General features: G+C 41.8%; 1 protein-coding gene across 1 annotated transcript; it reads right to left on the reverse strand.

The window, feature by feature from the left end:
• Positions 1–117: 117 nt before the first annotated feature.
• E2F7 (E2F transcription factor 7) lies at positions 118–18,962 on the reverse strand. The gene is made up of 12 exons (XM_039704057.1): positions 18,849–18,962; positions 16,146–16,421; positions 14,035–14,203; positions 11,452–11,733; positions 10,656–10,814; positions 9,480–9,617; positions 8,460–8,654; positions 7,723–7,813; positions 6,600–7,119; positions 5,408–5,732; positions 3,727–4,151; positions 118–3,140 (listed from the first exon to the last, which is right to left on the reverse strand). Exons 1-12 carry the CDS (start codon positions 18,927–18,929, stop codon positions 2,964–2,966), a joined length of 2,838 nt encoding a protein of 945 aa, XP_039559991.1. The 5' UTR covers positions 18,930–18,962; the 3' UTR covers positions 118–2,963.
• Between the last annotated feature and the right edge of the window lie 1,366 nt (positions 18,963–20,328).

Genomic DNA, 20,328 nt, shown 5'->3' on the forward strand with positions numbered 1-20,328 from the left:
TTTTATTCTGTAGAAGTTTAATATTTTTGCTAACAGATAGTATAAAAAATAGTCAATCCAACAGTGTGATTGGAGTAAAGCTATATGCTGACAGGTAAACAGATAGCTAGAGAGCAGGAAAAGCAGGACATCTAATCACCAAAGAACAGTTATAAACAGCAATAAAATTAATGTCTATATTAAACTAGCAGTGCAAAAAAAAACAAACCCAAAAACAAACTGGAAGCAGCTTTACATTAAAAATACAGCTTTTTAAATACAGAAATAGCACCAATTTACAGAAAACAATCAGAAATGTAAACGTGGCAGATAGATTCAAGTATAAGTTATATGCTCAGCCTCCTCAACAACTGACTTGGGACAGAAAGGTTTCACAAACCCTGCAGAATTTCCTGGGTATGCACTTTGTCTCAGTGCAAATACAAATTCTGCTTTTCCAAAGCTACTTTGCTGATGAATTGTTCATAGGTCATTTAAATTCTTAGCTTTCAGTGAAGGTAAAGATAGGAAAGGTAAACCCATTCCCCCTTGACAGCCAACTGCTCCCCATCACCAGTCCAGTTCAGCAGCTCAGGTACAGAACATAGCTGCCCAACTGCTTCAGTGGTCTCACTCTATTTTAGTGAGAATTTTGCATTGACAAAATCAAGACAGCATATCAACATCCTTTTTCTCCTAGGTTCAAAACCTACTTTCCCAGCCATGAGTCACTGAGAAGAAGGAGTCAATCCTCATTTCCAGACCTGCTGTATTTACAGAAACTCAAAACTGTAAGAAGAAATTAGAAATGGAAAATCCATTTTCACTCCCTGCATTTTCAAGTACAGTTAAGTTAGTTATGGCACAGTAACATCACTGACAAAGAAAGGCAGTTTTGGTGATGATGCTTCAACTGGAGCAAAGAGCCAATATTAGCTCTAATCCTCCTCCTGCTCCCAGCTGCCATTTCACTAAAAGGCTGCATCGTACTAGAGGGAGAGAGAACCCCAGCAGCCTGTTCCTGCCCCAGCAGCAACACATGCACACCAGCATGTGCTAGTTACACACTGCTTTTCAAAGCAAAATTAATCTAAGTGGGTGTATAAGAAGAAATAATTCAGAAGAAAAAAATGTAAACTTTCATAACTGTAGTGTCATTAAAATATAAAAAAAAATAAATTAGCAGTCTGAAGATGTCTCTTTACCACCCCTGAAATTTCCTATGATAATTCTGCTCCAGATTGTTTCAACCAGGGCTAACCAAGCCCTCTCAAAAATCTGATATTGGTCTATTCTAAGAGAAGGCCACATTACTCAAACTCTCAGGTTCACTAAAATTCTTTCTTAAATTTTATTTTCATTATAAAAATAAGATGCCCTCATCAAATCCCCAGCCTCAAAGTCCTAACTTCCTTTGACCAACAAAAAAGCACATCCAAGAGTGCATCTACCCTTGGAAAATCAATACCAGTACCAAAGAGAGAGCTGATCATGCTGGCCTTACATTTGCTAAAAGTCCAGGCTAACGTGATGTCTACAGCAACACTTTCTGTCTTTTGAACAGGAGACTGCACAAATTTAATTGCAGTTTGCTACATTAGTGAAAACATACCCAAACATAAGAGCATTAGCTCTTAAAATTATATCCTATATTGATAATAGCACCATCTATTATTTGAGAACTCTGAATGGGAGCTGTTAAGACTTTTCTTCCTCATTATCTTCTCCTAGGGTATACTGATAATTTTTTATTAATTTTTTATATTACTTTAAAACTCAAGGCTCCTGCTCTTTTCAACCTCTTTTTCTGTTTTAGATAGATAAGATCTCCCTTGTCTTCCCAACATGCTCAAAAGCACTATTAACTAGTCACAAAGTTCCTGCAAGTGAAGAGTTAGGCACTTAAGTACATACCCCTCAAGTACACACCCCTCAAGTACACTTAAGTAAACAGCTAAGTAGGCACTTAGTAGACTCAGGTTAGACTGAATCTAATCATGAGTGAGGTTAATGACTTATCAGTGTTCCTTAGTCATAAAGTCTAGACTAGATATTTAAACAGGAGATGAAATCTTAGCACAGTCCTCTCAGTGGTTTGTCTCTCTCAAATCACTTTGTCAAATCTGATAAAGGATTCAGATTTTGTTTTCTTTACATCTAACTTGCAAATTTTGTTCAAAGTAAAAGTACAAACAAAAACAAAACAACCAACCCAAGGACTAATACAGTTCATTAACACAACTATAAAAATGTTAACATTCACAGTTATTTTGGTCTTAATATTTTTCACATGTATACATTCAATCATACTGTGTTATTACTACGTTTTTCTAACCACAAGGGCTGGGCAAATTGTACCACAACCAACTGACATTCAAGTAATCCTACCCTGAGAAAATCTGTTATTCTGAAACGGCAAAAATCCTTTTTTGCACTAATCCCACTCCAATATACAAAATAAAAAGCAAGAGGCTGCACTGCAGAGGCAGGCTTAGATAGCTTGGAACCAAGGAAGCAGTTGCTGTCACAAGTGCAAGAGTTTATCATTTTCACCACAGATTTACTCAGGGTAAGTAGAATACATGCAAAAGAAATGCTTACCCCAGGTGAGTGCTACACATCTCACTTAAAACCATGAATAAAGAACCCCTGGGGATTCCAAAATAATTTGTTTGTGTCTCCTCACAGAAATCAAGAGAGTTTTCCAAATTAAAATCACAATTACAATTTGATGTCCACAAGGCTGTGTGAAACCCAAAATCTGGATTCAAATCTGTACTGAAGGAACAATTCAATAAAAGGATTTCTGTACCAAGGGTGATTTCGAAGAAGATGGCCAACAGAACCAGTGGGTGAATAGACAGTGGGGAAGCATGCCAAAGGGGTGACATTTTAACGTGCTCCTCTTGTCAGGTAAGAGCTTGTTCTCTTGTAATTGATACAGGGTCTGAGGACAATCTGCCCACCCCTCGCCAAGAGTGGAATTAGTCAGGGCTGGTACCAGAGATTTCCAGTCTCCTCTGCACAGAGCTGGCATTTCTGGTCTGGTTGCCTTCATTTTTCTTCCATGCCACAGGGTCTCCAAGACTTCCAGGAGTTTTGAAAAATGCCTCATTATGTGCAGGACGAATACTCTTGGGAGTGAGAGGAGCTGACGAAGGCTATTTGTGAAAAAAAAAAAAAAAAAACAAACAAAAAAAACATGACCCGAAGTGATTCAGCATAGTTCTCTCAAAGTCCAGACACAAGCAGGCAAACAGAGGACAGCTGGGAGGCATTAATCCCTGTACCCTTATCCATTACAGTGGATCAGAAGAGAGTGAAGAGAGATCAGAACAGGGCTGAGGGGATAATTCAGGACACTACTACCTGAAAACTGTTGCAACCAGCTGATTCCAGAATTCTGACACAACCCTCCTATCCTCCTAATGTTTTTCTGTAGCCATTGCATAACACATAGTGACACTGTCAGATGGGGGAAAAAACTTTAGACTGCTGGGGGATTTTAGAATTTTTGTAAGTTATAAACCCACTTCACTGTTCAGTACTAAACATGCTATGCTGGGCTATGACTTCAGCAGTGTCCCACCCCCTGTGCCTCCCCTGAGATGCACATGCACAAGCTCAGTGGAAGACACCAGCTGTCAGCGTGCCAACTCGGCACTGATACCAGCCTGCGGCACGTGCCGCCACCAGGCAGCTGACCCAGCTCCTTCATCAGCACTCCTGCCCACCTTTCCCCCTTACCTGCTGCAGCTTCAGAAGGGTCAGAGAGTGTCCCACACACACAGGGGAGTCCAGCTTAACAGCACTGCCAGATCTTGTAAGCACAGGACTCTGGTGCAGAGCAGGGGGAGCCGGCTGCTGTGGATCCGCCGAAGGGGCGGGTGAGACCTGGGGGGTGACAACGGCCGTGGTGCTTATGAACACAGGGGTGGTTGGTGCCAGGCTGGACATGCTGAAATTCGTGGAGGCAGCAGCTGAGAAGGAGCCATCAGGAACTGAGGAAAGAGGACTGGTGAACGAAGGAGAACAGACGAGAGGGAAGGAAGCCAAGGCTGCTGATGGCACCATGACACAGGGTACACTTAGAGAAGGCAGCTGGTTTGCAGCCAGGCTGATGGCACCGGGGGCTTGGTTTGCAGAGAACAGGAAATTAAAACTGCTTAATCCTAAACCAAAGAGAGAAAAAACAAAGCATTAATAATCTTGAAAAAGGGAATTAAATTACTGTAACTTCATCTACAATAGGAAAAGCGTGTGACAGTAGAGAAAAGTCTGCCTAGAAAGTAAACTATGACAAAACCAATGAAAAATAAGGAAGAAAAGTGTCAAAATCTCCTAACTCTTCCATCCAGCTCCCTTTCCTTATTTGCCTCCATTTCCCCCCCTAATTGTCTATTTACTGTACCTGCATCCATTTACTTTGGTCATATGAAGCACCAACCACACCCCTTGCTGTTTCCTGCTTCTAACTTTGATTACAAGCAACATCCTGGCTAAACAAACTTTTTTTTCACTAACTGGAATCATCCTCTGCTATATGAAAACATGGACATTACTTTTAATGAGGAAGAAAAACTCAGACAAACCAAACCCAACAAATGGGAGACACCCACAAGGATATATCACAGAGGCATTAATTTTGCTGAGAACAGCTGAACTACTGTGTTGAAGCAGAAGCTGCTCTGGCTCCCATCTTGTCTGACCTTCCAAAACACCAGGTTCAGCATTTTTAAACTGAGCATCTTCAGCCTAAGTGAAATGCCATAGACCCAACTCCGTGTCACGAGTGAATCAAAGACTAAAGCAGTAGTCATGGAAATCTGCCACACATCCTGTTCTACAAAGCAGTCATCCACTGCACACAAACACAGGCACTAAACACAGTGGACACGAAATCCCATTGCAGTATTTTCAGTGGCTTCCTCTAGATCCCCACAGTGTCATACAAGCAGGGCTGGCTGCATTCCCAGTGCCTTGGGTTTCAGGGTTATACTGATAATGCATGTTACAAGACAGTACAAAGTCTGAAGGCGATGAAATTCATACACTCAGGGGATGCTGCTGTTCTATATTGGTCAGCTTTCTGCTAAATCTAGACTTCCAGCTTCTTTGAGTTTTGAATGCTGGATAACTGTCTTTTTTGTACATAATTCAGAATTCATAACTGTGTTTTGCACATAATTCAGGCATGCAAATCCCACATTGTTCAATGCTATTAATGTTTGGGTACTTCAGAAAAATGTCTCTTTTCAGAGGACAATAGTTCACATTGAGTCAAGAGATTTCAGAGTTACTGAACTACTACAGAGAACTGTTGTCAGGGTTTTTTATGCCAAATATTCACCTATTTGTAGGACTCAGTATTTGCTGAGTGAACAGATACAGAGGTTTGGGTGCCTCTAGATCTCATGGCTGTCCTTACCAGTAGGAGGCTGAACATAAAAATACTGTGGTTGGAAAGGTTGATTGCCATTTTCTTCAGAGATGTGCTCATTTCTAGGAGGGGGTTGGAAAGGTTGATTGGCATTTTCTTCAGAGATGTGCTCATTTCCAGGAGGGGGTTCATCAGGGTCGTTGTTCTGAGATTGTTTTTCTTGCTCCTGACAATCTAAAGGCTTAGTGGACTCCTTGCTTGCCACCTCTGGAGCAGCAGGACTTGCAAGGTCAAGACGATTTGTTTCTCGATGTACAGCAGCTGAACAGCCACTTCCTGGGGAAGATTCTGCCTTGGGTGACTCAGAAGGCTTCTAAACAAAAAACAAAAGTGGAAATGAAGAGTCCAAACTGAAATAAAACAGTGCAATACCTCTCATGAACTCTCCCCATGCATCTGTGCAAAGGTGCAGCACAAACCTGATTAGAAAACCACCAAGTTTAAAGTTTTGTTTGGGGACTTGAAGAGTCATATTAGTGATGCCTAAACTCTGTACCGTTTGCTGCAGTTCACATTCAGTACTTGGATACACTACATAAGAAATACCTGACCTCTGGGATTACTTTTTTATTGATAAGGAAAAACACTTGATTCAAGTGGTTTATATTCAATATTCAAATGGCTTATATGACATGGTGTTGAGCTTGACCCCTACTTTCAGTATTTAAGAGAATTCTGAGATAACTGCACATCACCTTCATCATCATTATCTTTCTGTCACCAGCCTGCTGTGGGCAACACTGGGCCTCAGAGTGGTACTCAGGCTGAAGAGCAAATCACATTTGCTATAGCTCAGTAGAGTAAGCAACGCTGCTGCTGTCTGGGAAAGCCCAAGCTAACAGGGGAAGATGAGAAGTAGTAATTACATTGATTTCTTCCTCTCTGACCAAATTTTTTTTTCTGCAGAAAATGATCAGGATGCTACTTCCAAAGAACAGCTGAGCATCACATCACTATGCAAAGCAACCCAAGTCCATTTTCCCCTGGTGACGTGAAAACATCTCCCAGTTAATGCTCATACTTCCTGACACAGCCCACTTGCAAGTTTATTAACATGTGGGCGATAGCATTTTTATCTCTCAAGAGCAGTGTACTGAAATTTCCCTTCTGAAAACAATGAATTAGACAAAAACCTTTCCTTACTATGAGAAAGCCTAAGTGATAATGAAATTCGCTTTACCTTGGGTACTACAAGTGAGAGGGGCAGATCATTGTGCTCCAAGGTTTGCTTTTTGGCAGCTGGCTCTTCATCATCTACAGGTGCAGAGGGCGATGAGCACGTGTGGGAGCTGCGCTTTTGGCAGCCAGAGGGAGGTACAGCAGCCTGAGCTTCTGCACTCCTGTTTCCCAGGTCTCCTGCAGTGGGCAGGTGCTCCCTTAAGTTATTTTCCTGAAGACCACCACACAACATAAAAAGGGATGAAGATGGGAAACACAGGAAGGGTTGGTTGGGGAGCAGGGTAGCTTTTCCATTTTCTGTTTTGGAGGCTGCTGGAGTGGAAGGGTGTGAAGCCTGGCTGCTGATACCATTTGGTAGTGAGAAATTTGGCACATCTGCTTGAACTACAGGGAAAACTGCCTGAGGCAAAGGGTTGACACAAAAATCAGAGTCCCCAGGAACCGGAAGAAGGGAGAAAGGTAAGCTTATGTTGGAGTTCTTTGATGAAGTTAGTATCGTTTCAGTGTCACAAGCTTTATTCCTGAAAAACAAAAAAACCCAAATAGTAATGAAAATAGGAAAAACATCTATTCCAAAATTAAACCCCTATTTTATCCTTAGAAGCAAAGAGATATATATTTGGACATAAATGTGGAAAAATTCAACCCTCAAACAACAATTTTTATACAGTTTACAAGAAGGGTTTTATCACTTCTGCTATCACAGAAGCAGAGTTCTCAGGTTTCTGATAGACCAATAATGCTTTTGGCTGCACTTGACTAGTCAATCATTCACAAATTAATACAAATTGGAATAGGACAGATGACAGACAAAGATGCCCTTCCATGGAATCATAATTTGCTCAACCTACCCAGACAATAAGTCAAAGGATGCAGGAATTACCTATATTAACACATACGACAGAAAAAAATACTGAAGCAAAACACCAATACTGGTACAAGAACAGATGGGTGTAAAATGACCATGGGGAAAAAAAGGCCGTGCTGACATCCAGCAATATTAAAATTGTAATAACGAGACTTTATGGCAACTCTTTTATCTCAGTCTCATCAATGGAATCTATCCTTAAACTAAACATGACAAGCACAAAGCTGCAACTAGACAACAGCTAAGACCAACCCACCCAGTATCTTCTTCTTCTTCTATTTTCGGCCTGCAGATAGCTGCTAGATTTATCATTTCGGAACAATTTTCATCTGAATTCACGATACAGGCTGAAAGAACAAAGAGGAATTCAATTAATCACAGACAGGTTTACCAAGCATATTTTGATACTGGCCATATAAAATAATTGCTATAATTTTTCAGTCCTGACACATTTTTATAACATCCACTAATCACCTAGAGCCAGAACCTGCAATACACTCAGAACTCTCAGTCCCACTGGAGACATGTTCAACATCATCATTTCCTATAAGAGGGAACTGTGAAAAGCGCTGTAATTACTTTATCTTTTTTAACAACTGTCCATTACATTGTTACAGTAAATTTCACTATATTAGGAACCATAAAATAAAACAAGCATTTTGTGGCTAAAGAATTTTTCTTAATCAAGTTCTCACAGAAGAAACTAGTATAGTTGCAGTTAGTACAGAACAGAAACATTTACCTGCAGAAAATAAACTGCAGATTCAATTGCAGTATGGCCCAAATTCACCTCATGTAACTTTAGGAATTTGACTGGAGGTTCTACACCAGAAGTTTCATTATCATGTGCACAGTAGAAATATAGGTATCTCCCAAGAGTAGTTCACGTATTTAATTATACTGATTCACCCAATCAAGTGCCTTAAATTGGTGCATGCCCTCATGTGGGCAGGTCCAGTGGGACAGAAAAGAACATGCTTCATTAGTAGTTACCTTGCCTCTCTTGACGTGGGCTGTTAGGCTCAGAACTGACCTCCCTTCTGGCTGCCTCACAAGGCTGTGCACTGTTAAATGAAGCGTGACGTGTAAACCTTTGCTTTCCAGTAGCACTGGTCTGGTACTGGGCACAGGCTCCTGTCTGTGTCTCTGACAGAGGATCTGATGTTGGGCTATGACTTCTCAGCTCATCTGTAAGGACACAATATTGTACAACAGTCCTTCAGGCAACACAGCTCATTGTTTAGGCTCCTGCCATATTACCAAACTTGGCATTAAGGGAAGAGGCAACCTCTATATTGTCTCAAACCTCACAAACTGAAACAAACCTAGAATTCAGTAAGCACCAGTAGACAAGGTAAGGGCTTCCTTCCTATCCATTCCATAGCAGCTACAGCAGCAGCTACATACCAGTGTGCTAGCCAGGAGAAGAAAGTGTACTAAGATAGTATTTATATTATCCTTCATTTCACTTGTTCCTGGCACTGTCCTGATGCAAATATCAAAGCCAAAGGGTTCTCTTTGCTCTGGCTTCTAGCCAAGGAACATAATCTTACAGAGATGGGCTATCCCACCACCTTGTTCTTAGCAGACAAAGCTTTTGTAGAAGGGGCCATATGCAAGAAACAGCCCTGCTCTACCTTGTTACAGGCCCTTACAAAGAAAATTATTCACTGTATAATTATGAAGGAATTACCAAAATTTTGCAACCCAGAACAGCTGTGGACCCAGACTTGAAGATGTCAGTGCTATCTGCTATTGCTCTACAATTCACACAGTTATGCATACAGTTATCTCAGTCAGCGTTTAAATACCTACAAGACACAGTGTCCTTCAACACCCCTCCACAGACCCAGATCTTGGGTGCAAAGTCTAACAAGGGCAAATGTTGAGCTGGCAGCAATTAATAATCACAGGGTATGCATTGTATGCTGAGCCATTCTCTACAAACAGAAAGCAACCTTTTACCGCTTGGGAAGGGACTGCCAAAGCAAAAAGAAAATAAATGCAAGTTACCAGTTTTTTCAGGGAATTCCACAGGCCCAATCCACTTGAAAGCTGGTTTGCGTCCTCGCTCCTCTGTGACGTGGACTTTCTTGATCAAGCCGAGGCTGGTGAGAACGTTGGCGATATCATACAGTCTTCGTACCTTTGCTAACCAGAAAGGGCAGGAGTAGATAACAGTCAGGTTTACAATGCATATAGAACATATCCACGTGCCTATTTCCTTCCAAACTATCACCACAGCTTTCATAGACGAGGTGGGCAAAATCAAATTGAGATGGACTTAGGCACCTCCCATGAAGTCTGCCAGCTCCCACCTGATTGTCACTGCTACTTCATAGCTTAGCTGCTGAGGTTTAAACTCGTCTACCTCATTTTGATGGATATAGGTTAGGGAGTGATTATAGCAACTTGCCCAGAAAAGGCAGCTACCTCCATGTGGGTAAAGAGAAGCTGGCGAAAAGCGGCACAAGAGTGCACAGCTGATCACAAGAAGACACCTACTTATAATTTCTAAAAATGTGACACACTCAGAAAAATCTCTGTGATTGTAGTAAATAACATCTTGGAACTGACTATGATACCCACATATTTTCCAGCTAAACTCCTCACATTTCTTCTTATACTTGGTGTAGAATTTCAAGACTGAAGTGCAAGCACTTTATTTTAAAAGTACTTTAAAGACTTAAAAGTCTTTATCTCAGAAGATTTATTTACTAATGCTAAGTTCTCCCATGTTATCTAAGGGATTGAAGTACTAATCCTCACTAACGGAAAGCAAACCTGTCATCCAGCTGTAAAAGGTTTCTGGGGTAAAAAGGAGAAGGAACATATTTCTCCAGAGAGAAAATTAATTCCATTAAATTAAACAACATGCTTCAGTTCTGAAACATCATTCAGAGCAGTACAGGAAACAGGGTTTAAGTATAAAAAAAAAAAAAATCAACAACGCATTTTCTTCTTTATGCTGAAGCTGAACTTGGGAGACAATTGTCAAATTGACTCTTCCCTACACCAAGCTCTTTTTCACAAATATGCATGTGCAATATAAAAACCCCAGAACAATATTCCAGGAAAAGATGCACGAATTGCTTTTGCTGTTACATACTGGTGTCTGTTTGCTGTCAGTCCAAACATGCCCCATTTTCTTTACTCACTGACTGATTTGCCTCTCATTAGCCATCTTACTTTTAAATTTGCTGTGGTCCACTGTATCCTGGGTTTCTTCTATCAGTATCTTTGCTGCGATGTCCAGAGTGACTATCTTGGTCTTGGAGACAAGGAACAGCATGACAAACTTTTGGCTCATAATCCGCAATGACTTGTCCTTTCTGCTGTTTGCAGATGCTGTGTTACAAATAATACCCAAGCCTTTTAGCATATGTCATCCATGACAGCCAGAAAGCTAGTAAGGAGGTTTCTCACACACAAAATAAGTAAAGTATTTCCTTTCCAGAAAGCAGAAATTAATTGAAAGGCAGCAAATAACTGATTAATGCAGACAGGAGTCTCTCTTCAAAGGGCAATAAAAATTCAAACTTGCAGAAATAGCTTTTAGAAAGTGAAATTCCAAAGCTGATTCTATGTTATGCTACACAGTTTTGTGCCACTGTAATTTTGTGACTCTAATAGACTTTGTAACTTAAAACCATCATGTGTTATATGGGCAGCATGCAAAACGAAGATGGTTCTTTCTCACAGGATAAAGCATTTACTCTCAGATACAGGTGGGGAAAGAACTGGATTATTCAGCAGAACTTCCTGCCAGTCTGTAAGACAGAGAGAAAAATCTGTCTTGAGACCTATGTTAGTGACAGAACAGAAGGAAGAATTCTGTACCTTCCATGGTGAATTCAGCACCTTTTTGCAAAGGATAACTTTTTATTATTTAATTTTGAGTCAAAGAAAGGGAAAAAGAGACATACTAAACTGGAGAAAGAGATTTTGTGTCTGTTTATCATCACACTTTTAGTAATCATCCTACCAGAGGTGCAATCCGCTTCTGAAAAGTCCAGTAATGGTCTGTCTTGAGAATCTGGAATAGTTTCCTTTTTCACTTCTCCAAGTTTGTATTCTAAGTCCTGTTCCTTGTGCTGGGAGGTCATTAACTCTCCATACTGCAGCTCTCCTGCCTCCTGAAGCATTTTCAGAGTTTGGCTGAGGTTGTGCCGGCCATGCCAGCAGTATTGGTTCTTGGCCACACGACTGACCAACTGCAATGACTCCAGGACGTTCACGATATCGTAAATTCGTCTCCGCTCAACTCCTGTTTGGGAAGTGGGGGGGAGCAGATAAAAAGACATAGATGCTCATCTTAGTTCAGCAGAAGCAAACAGAGAACAGGTTGTTCTCTAACAGACATTTTCACTGTTCACGTGGACACATTCTATTAGATACATCTATATTTGCCCATGGAAAATCTGCCTTATGTGTGGCCAGCTTCACAGTAGGTTGCTCCTTGTCCACTTTCTTAACTTCCAGCCCAGCCATGGCTGCAGCTCAAAGCACCTACACTGTGTTTAGAACTGGCTGCAGTCTGCCAGCCCCATTCACTCAGACCTACCCCAACAGTCCCAGGGTCTTCAGAGCACTTTGGCTCTTCCTTAGAGAGCTTCAGCACTCAGACACATAGCTGTACATGAGCCTGTGTGTAACAGGGCAGAAAAGGGTTTGTCACAGCACAGAGATAAAAGCCCCTCATACGGGGGGAGTGCAGTTTTTTACCAAGTAAAGGGGCATCAACAGTTTCACAAGGTGCAGAGGGGCATAGAATGAGACCTACTGTTCTCAAACACAACAGAAACAAATTATCCATGCTGGCTGGGTCTAGTCCTGTAGGAAATTTATAAAATATGTCCAACTTGAGTTCAGCCTGACTGATGTGAGCAAGGTTGAGGACTGAATATGAACAGGTTGGTGGCAATGCTGTCCTAAGTGCTTGTGTCTGGCGCTGTTTGAAGCATGGCTGTTATATGTAACACAATGTACTATAAGCTGTTGGCAGCACCTGCACCAAAAATCTTCTAACTGTTAACATCAGCTGAGCAGAACAAGTGCTAGTTAGGGTGAAAGGTTTTGAAAACCTCCCTGTGGGAGGCAAGGCCATAATGTACCTGGTTACCCATTTGAAGAATAGGCATAATACTTGCCAGCCTCAAACATATATTGGGTGAAACAATTCATGAGTATTTCCAAGTGTGGGAAGAATTTGGAGCGAAACATAATTCAGAAAAACAAGAGTGTTACACATATTCTGGTGTCTGTCAGACACCAGCAGCACAGCCCCCTTTGTGGCCTTCCACATGTCTTCCCTGAACAAAGCAATATACATTTGTAGCAAAAGCTGTATCACAGACATCATTTGTTACATCGAGAGCAGCAACATCAGCAGGGGGTAGTTTTGTGGTCACTGAAGCAAATGGACACAAGCAAAGAAGGGAAAACCAAAGGGAGAAGGACAACCAAAACCTTCCCTTTTCTGGGAGGTAAAATTTCCAACAGTAAGTTTTACAAGAAAGTTTCTGTTATTCAGGAAAGCAAGGCAATGCCACTCCCAACACAGAACAGAGCACTATTCGTGTTCAGCTGTACAAGGCTGAAGTATGAGCATCTCATGCAAACACATAAAGGAGTAACTGCAGAATCTAAAGAACCATTAATTTAAAAAATAATTTATCTATTTACCTAATCTGTATTCTATCCTATTTCCAATTCACTCTACCAAGGGAAATAAATGGGTATTTTGTGGCCTTTCTTAACAGTCACAGAAGACATCATTCTTCTGTTCCTTTTCTTCCCAAACCAGAAAAATTTGCCACATCTTTTCTGTTAACACCTGAGTTTTAAATGTAGATACAAGATTTATTTAGTTTAAGTCCAATTTTGTAAAGCCTCTCCTAGCTAAGAAACAACCTCTCCCAAGGACTCAGATATTTTTGTTATTAATGTGTCCTGTGTGAGTCCTCTCTCCTAAGTTTTATTAGTTCTTGCATATATTTAATTAATCTTTCAACTAAAACCAAACTTAACAGCAGAACCAGCAAATGTGCTACTCAAAACAAGACATTTTCTCATGGTGCTCTTGTAGTTCTCCCAGGGCCTTGCTGTCACAAGGTGATACTCAAAGCTAAGGTAACCTTGATGAACCATGTGATCTCAGAAGATATGATGTCAAACATGTTCACAAGTCAGGGAGTAAACAACTGATCTCCTATGCATACCAGTTTGTTCATTTTGACAAAATTTGATGTCTGTAAGTCCTATCTCCTTCATTGTTCAACAAATTGAATATTTAAGAAAGCAACAGAGATGGTAAACAGCTGGAAGCAAGATCTGTCTAGTAAAAAGTGCAGAAAGAGAGCAGGTTTCAAAATGGTAGTGCTACCAAACAACAAAGACACTGAAGAATATTAGGCATTTCCAACTCTTGATTAGTATGATTAGAAGAGCAGCCAGACCCTGGAAAAGGCAGATCTTGAATGCAGTCTGTTAGAATATGATCTTTGGAAGGCCCACCTGTTAGGTTACCCCAGGTGATCAGTTACCCCAGTTTCACAGGTGTACATACCAAGAATTGAAGCCACTTCATCCAAAGAAATGGTAGTTTTCTCTGTTGACAATGGATAATTTGGATAGCGAGCTAGAAACTTTTGGCACAAGAGTCCTAAGCTTTTCTCTTTTCTGCTGGGCCTCTGCTTTTCAAATTCATCAACCGTGCTGTCATCTACTATAGCATACTGTTAAAAAATAAATGTTAACCCTTTAGTGCAGAGCTTTTAAAAGCAAGACATAGTCAAGAGAGGCTTATTTCAGACGTTAGCAATATTTAAGATCAGATTTTCTAATTAAAAAATAAAAACATGGACTCCTTGAAAGTACAGAGCACTTGGATAACACAATTGCAAGCTCTTCTTATTTCATCGCACAACATAGCTACAGAAAAATTCTTATCTGTGCAATCACGAAATAGTGGTCATGCATAAGGAAAAAAACCAGTAAGATCAACATTCAAGACTACCAGATGGTAAGATTATACTTGGAAAGAGTATTTCCTTTGGAAACAAGGAAGAATATGCTCTCAAACACTTCTGGATCTAATAAAAGAGGAGATGCAGAAGCCATCACGAAGTTCCTGCCATACCTCTGTTTGCTGACTTTTATAGTGACTCTATCACTTCAAGAAACTGGTGACGGGGTGGGGGCACTTTAATCAGAGACTATAAAAGGTGCTAGTTCAGTCTTTCAACCTTAAACTTAGTCAAGATGTTAGCTTAAGTAATTCTGTAGGATGGTCTGAAAGTGGTCTTACTGACCCTGCAGTGGGAAAAAAACAGAAACCAGCAAAACCATGGTGGCAAGAATGTAGGAAGAGGTATGTTTGTTTATCACAAAACAAGAATGATGGAGGATTATTTTGCACTGGTAACTCTGGGGTTATCTTCTGTTATAAAAAGGAAAAGAAGTCTTGCCCTCTAGCAAAGAAAAGCTGAAGGTGGTAGCAGCTGTTGAAAGCTGTGTTTCCCAGTTTATGGGATCTTAAACTGTCTTTAGCTAGTTGCAAGTAAGTTACCTTGTGGCAGGCTGGTGCTCTGATAGAACTGAGTTTTATGTGGGATGGAAATAGCAGTATTCTTACTCTAAAATTTTTCCTTCTTTTGCATGTTACCCTTCTAAGTGTAGAAGATTATTAAATGAAAGTTTTATTAACTAGAAAATAATTGAACTCTTTATAGTAGCCACCCCAAAAATGCTGTGTGATCTCAACACGCTTGGAGTGGTAATGAACCAGCCTTAAACATCAACTATTTTTTACTTAATGGACACTATGTTAGGAATGATCTCTAGGGAACTGTTTGCTTTGTTATGACTATGAAAACTGCAGAATTTTTACACTACTGTTGCTACTGCAGTTGCTGTAATAACTACACTTCCAGAGTGATCTGTACCTATGAAATGATACTTCTCAGTAGAAGGACCCAGAACTATTATCCTGTAGCTGAAATCAACAGGGAAGGATATCCTACAAGAAATAAACCAGGACAGGAAAAGCAGTGGTTGGAAAAAAAAAAAAAAAAAAGAGCATGAAGGAAGAAAACTGCAATGATGCTTACTACAGTGTGATGTCATTCTCTCCAGGGACAGACTTGATGAAGTGAGGACAGGAATCAACCTGCATTGCCTAAGTCTTGTGAAGTAGAGATTTTAATGCTTGACCTTGCTTTCTGACCACTAGTTTGGGAGCTGGGGGTGAAAGTGGGAAAAAAAAGCTTTTGCAGGACAGTTGCAGATGAGGTCTAAGATTTGGAGAGTATGTTCTCTCACTGTCAAATTTATTTTTGAAAAGGATGCTTGTTTAAAACAGATCTGGCAATTTGCTTTCTAACGTGGTCCAAAAGTACTTCACTTGGGGAAATTAAACATTTAAGCTCTACTTCCTTCATTGTCCTTTTAAATAATATTCAGGCTCTTGAGGGGATCTCAGGTCAATTACTAGTAAGACAGCTACTTTTGAAGTCCTACTGCTCAGACACTGCCATGTAGGCAGCTGTCCTTGGGAATGTCTTACAGGTCTGCACCATTCCATAGGAAGCAAAGAATCAGTTGGAAGAAATCTGAGGAGCAACTTAAGGAAGGTCTGAATCCTAACTGAATATAAGGTGATTGTGTTCTGAGTCTCACCTGTAACGAATCAGGTGTGTCACTCTGCTCACTGTTTTCTATGGGTCTGAAGAGCTCTTTCTTCTTTTCCCTGTCCCTCATGTCAGGACTAGCAGCACTAACAAGAATCTTCAGGTTAGCAGTAGGAGTCCAGGGATCAGGCTGAGGTCTGTCAATGATCTTAACAGGTGTAATTGGATTTCTTTCCGGTGTGCAGCCTTTTTGCTTCGATAAATCAATAGGTTCATTCTTAATGGGAGTCTTTGGGGCCATCCTGGATCGATCATATATGTTTTCCTATTAAAAACAAAGTTTTTTAGACACAAGAGAAAAAAACCATTCCATCAATCAATTTTGTGATTCTTATGAAGTTATTTTTACTGAGTTGTGCCTTGGCACTCAGCTATATTTAGCACAGTTCTTCTGCCTTTGTTTGGAATGTTAAAATATTCTACATGCTGCTATACTGGAAGAAGTGTATTTGAGATACTGCCTTGAAATGCAGACCCTGAGGTCAACCAGTCTAACCTGTGGCCTATTAGGCTTTTAAACTCTGACTGTTCTTACAAGAAAGCATTGCCCACAAACATAAATCACCAAATTGCAGGGAAACTGAAATCATGCACTGGCCACATTACACTTAGCAAGAAGATAGAGTTCTGTTTGAAAGGTCCCAGGTTAAAAGCAATGCTGGGGGTGCAGCTCAAACTCATAAAATATCAAACTAAAGGGAACATAACCTCATGTGCAAGCAAGGCAAGTTTTGCATCTGCACAGTCTGCTGCCCAAAGGAACCAAGAAAATCTTCATAACTGTTCCTTGACTACAGCTAAGAGCTGGTAGGAGGAAAAGTCTGATGCATCAACTGATTTTTATAATTTCTTGAATGAAGCTCAATTCTTTCCAGTCCCTAGCTGCCATCAAACTTTTTTTGTATTTCAGCTATGGATCCCTTTCTCTTACTGCAAGAATGATCACTACAGATGAACTCCCTTCAAAGAGGAAGCACTGAAGGAAGCATTATTGGTATCCTTAATATATTTTATTTTGTGCTGTAAGAAATCCAATTCAGAAATTAAATAAAAGCCTGAAACAAAATATTAATTTATACTGGATTACCATAAGAACTTTCTTAAGTTTTGCCTTTTACTTGGAGTAATTTAACTATTCTGTAGCTGAAATATATTTAAATAGGTGATTCCAAAGGTCATCCTAGCAGACACAGTCTAGCTGGAAAGTAGAAAAAAGTTCTAGTAACAACTGAAACTGGCTTTTTCTAGGTGCAGTTTTGTAGCATTCAGACTAGAGACAAATTTGGCATGCCAAAAGCATTGTGCTCTGAGCACTGATGAACACTTCTGCATACATTCATCTATGGATTACCCAAAAGGATGTAATAAATACATCTCTTTTTTTACAACTAACAGTCAGCCAGTTGTAACTTATTACACTGTGATAAATAGGGGTCAATTTAGAGGCCTTGGAATAGATATTCATATAGTGTTGGCACTCAATATTTTCTTGCAATTTCACGTTTGGCAGTGAATCAACCCTTAAGTAATGCAGAAAGTCTATCTTCCCCTAAAGTTCCTGTTCCTTATGGCTGGTGGCAGTGGAACTGCAGTGAGGGCAGCTGAAGCAACCTGCTGTTTCAATACCTCAGATCTTCATGTTTGTGCAAATACCACAACGAAAAGCACATGACTATGCCCTTTCAAATCATTGTTTCCTACTATCAGATCTTAATTTTTTACTATCATAATTACCTATTAAGGTAAGAAACACTTTTACCCTCTCTCCCCCTTTTTTTTTTTTCAGTAGCTGCAACACTCTATGAAGTCCTACCTGTATTGCACAAAATCTCAAGGGCAGTTAGTTGAAGTATGAGATAGAGGACAGGAAAGGCCAGCCTGATGAACTTAGTATGTGAGCAGGAATTGAAAAAAATCTCTGATATAAGAGAAGTGGAATCTGATAAGAACTGTGTGAATTTTGGAGGACTCAGACTGAGCCTGGACAACAGGTCATGAATTGCATCCAGTTCAGGAGACATTACTGATCAAGGTTATGCCCAAGGCTACATAGGTGTCTCCTGGCTGGTGAGGCAGTAGGGAAACAATGAACTGTGCCTTGCTGAGTGGCCCTACTTAGCCTCTTGACTGGAGAACTCCACTTTATGAATACAGGCCAGAAGGCAAGCATAGTGGATGTAGCCATGAGTGTGCTCAAACTACTGTTAATTAACAGAACTGTACTATTCCTGTGCCAAGTTAAGAAGGTTCTTACCTTTAGAATCATGAGTCTCTACGAGAGCCTTCTCCCCCTTACCACACGGTAACCATTGGGATACTTGAGATCACTGAGCGAGTTCTACTCAGGGAAAGCTGAATGGCGCTTCCCAGCTTAGTGCCAGAATCTAATCACTTCACTCACTGACACGGGGGGCACGACTCAGGCTTCTTACACTGGGTCATTTCTTTACCTTAAGGGTGGCGCTGGACACCCCAGTGCCCCAGGTGCTCACAGGGAAGATGCTGCCGCACAGTAACAGGGCAGAGCAGTCCGATGGGCAGCACCTCGCAGGCTGCCCAGGGAGCCGCAGCAGCGCGATCCAGAGCCCGGCTCCCCGGCGGGCGCCCCGGGCGGCGCCCCTGCACCCGCGGCGCCCTGGCCGCCCCCTCCCTCCGCCTCGCCTCCCCGCACCCCCGCCGCGCTCCCGCTCACCTTCTGGGCCGCCTCGGCGCGGCCCCGCCGCCCCGGCCGGGCGCTCGCCAGGTCCCGCAGCGCCAGCACGCTCACCTCCATCTGCAAAGCGAGAAGGCGCTTTTAGCCCGGCTCTTAAGAGGAGCCGCTCCCGTCCCCGGAGGGAGGCGCGGGGAGCGCGGCTGCTCGGGGCTGCGTTCCCGGGAGGGAGGGAGGGAAGGAGGGAGGCAGGGAAGGAGGGCGGGAGGCTCGGCGGGCTCCGCGCCCTCACCTCGGCGCGGGCGGGCGGCGCGCGGGATCGGGCGCGCGGGACCAGGACTCCCGCCCGCGCGGAGCCGTTTCGCTCCTTTTCTTGGCGCCGCCGCCCTCCCCCCGCGCCCTTCCCGCCGCGCCGGGCGGGAAAGCCGGGCCTGCCTCCGCCCGGAGAGCGCCCCGCAGCCCGCCAGCCCGAGCGAGGGCTCAGCCAGCCGGAGCCCGGGGCCGCCTCCTAGGAAACGCCGGCCGGGGCGTGGGTCCAGCGGCACAGCAGCCCCGGCAGCGCTGTGGTGCTCCGCCGCATCCCCTGAAGCGAGCCTGCTGCCGGGAAGGTAGAGCGAGCAGACGCCATGGGGAGCGGTGTGGAGCCTTCGCTTCTCCCCGGGACTGCTCCGTGCGTTTCCCTCCTTTGGTACCTCGTTACACACCCAGATAAAGGGAGAACTAAAAGGCAGCCGTGTCCAAAGTTAACAAATCAAACAAATCCCGGCAGCCTGTGGAGCGGTGCCGTGATGAGATTATAGTTGTACCTGTTGAGGCTAGGGAGACACAAAGTTGCCAAGAAAAAAAAAAAAAAGAAAGGGAAAAATTATCAAAATCATTGCTTTCTGCAATGCAGAATACTTCAGTTATGAATGTAATTGCTCTTCGCTTGAGACCCTTGCCTGAGAAATTTGCTCTGTGCAGGGTAATTAAATTTGTCTTTTGAAGTGTATTTAAGATTTTTTTAATGTAGGATTTTTTATTAAAGTTGGAACAGCAGGCATGCTTATGCATTGTTCCTGTCTTGTTTTGTTGTGGGAGGACTTCCCTCTGAAATAGTTCATGAGCTAGTAATGCATTGTCACTGAAGAAAAAATCCAAGGCACAGTTCTGATAATTTATAAAAATATTCACTTAGTAGTTTTTGAGGAATAGAAAAATTTTCTTTTCAATATGAATGTAGAAAACAGCTAGATATTGTCTCTTGCATTAATTATAATTTTTTAATTTTTAAAATACTCTGATTATTTTCAGCAAGTTCCAGTACACCACAGTTTGCTGAAGAGAATTAAATACAAACTCTCAGACAACCTCCTTTTATTAAAAAAAAAAAATAAATCTTAAATGGCTCTGTACAAAACAGCTCTTCATGCTTTTAAAACCTTCCTATTTTTAAGAGGAACATGAATTCCATAACTGCAAAGTGTGTCTCTCAGTACATATTTGCAGATATGTAGAAAGAAATATTTCTAAGGAGTGAGCT

The sequence above is a fragment of the Passer montanus genome, unplaced genomic scaffold (assembly GCF_014805655.1).
Source record: "Passer montanus isolate IOZ18808 unplaced genomic scaffold, ASM1480565v1 scaffold17, whole genome shotgun sequence".
Lineage (NCBI taxonomy): Eukaryota > Metazoa > Chordata > Aves > Passeriformes > Passeridae > Passer > Passer montanus.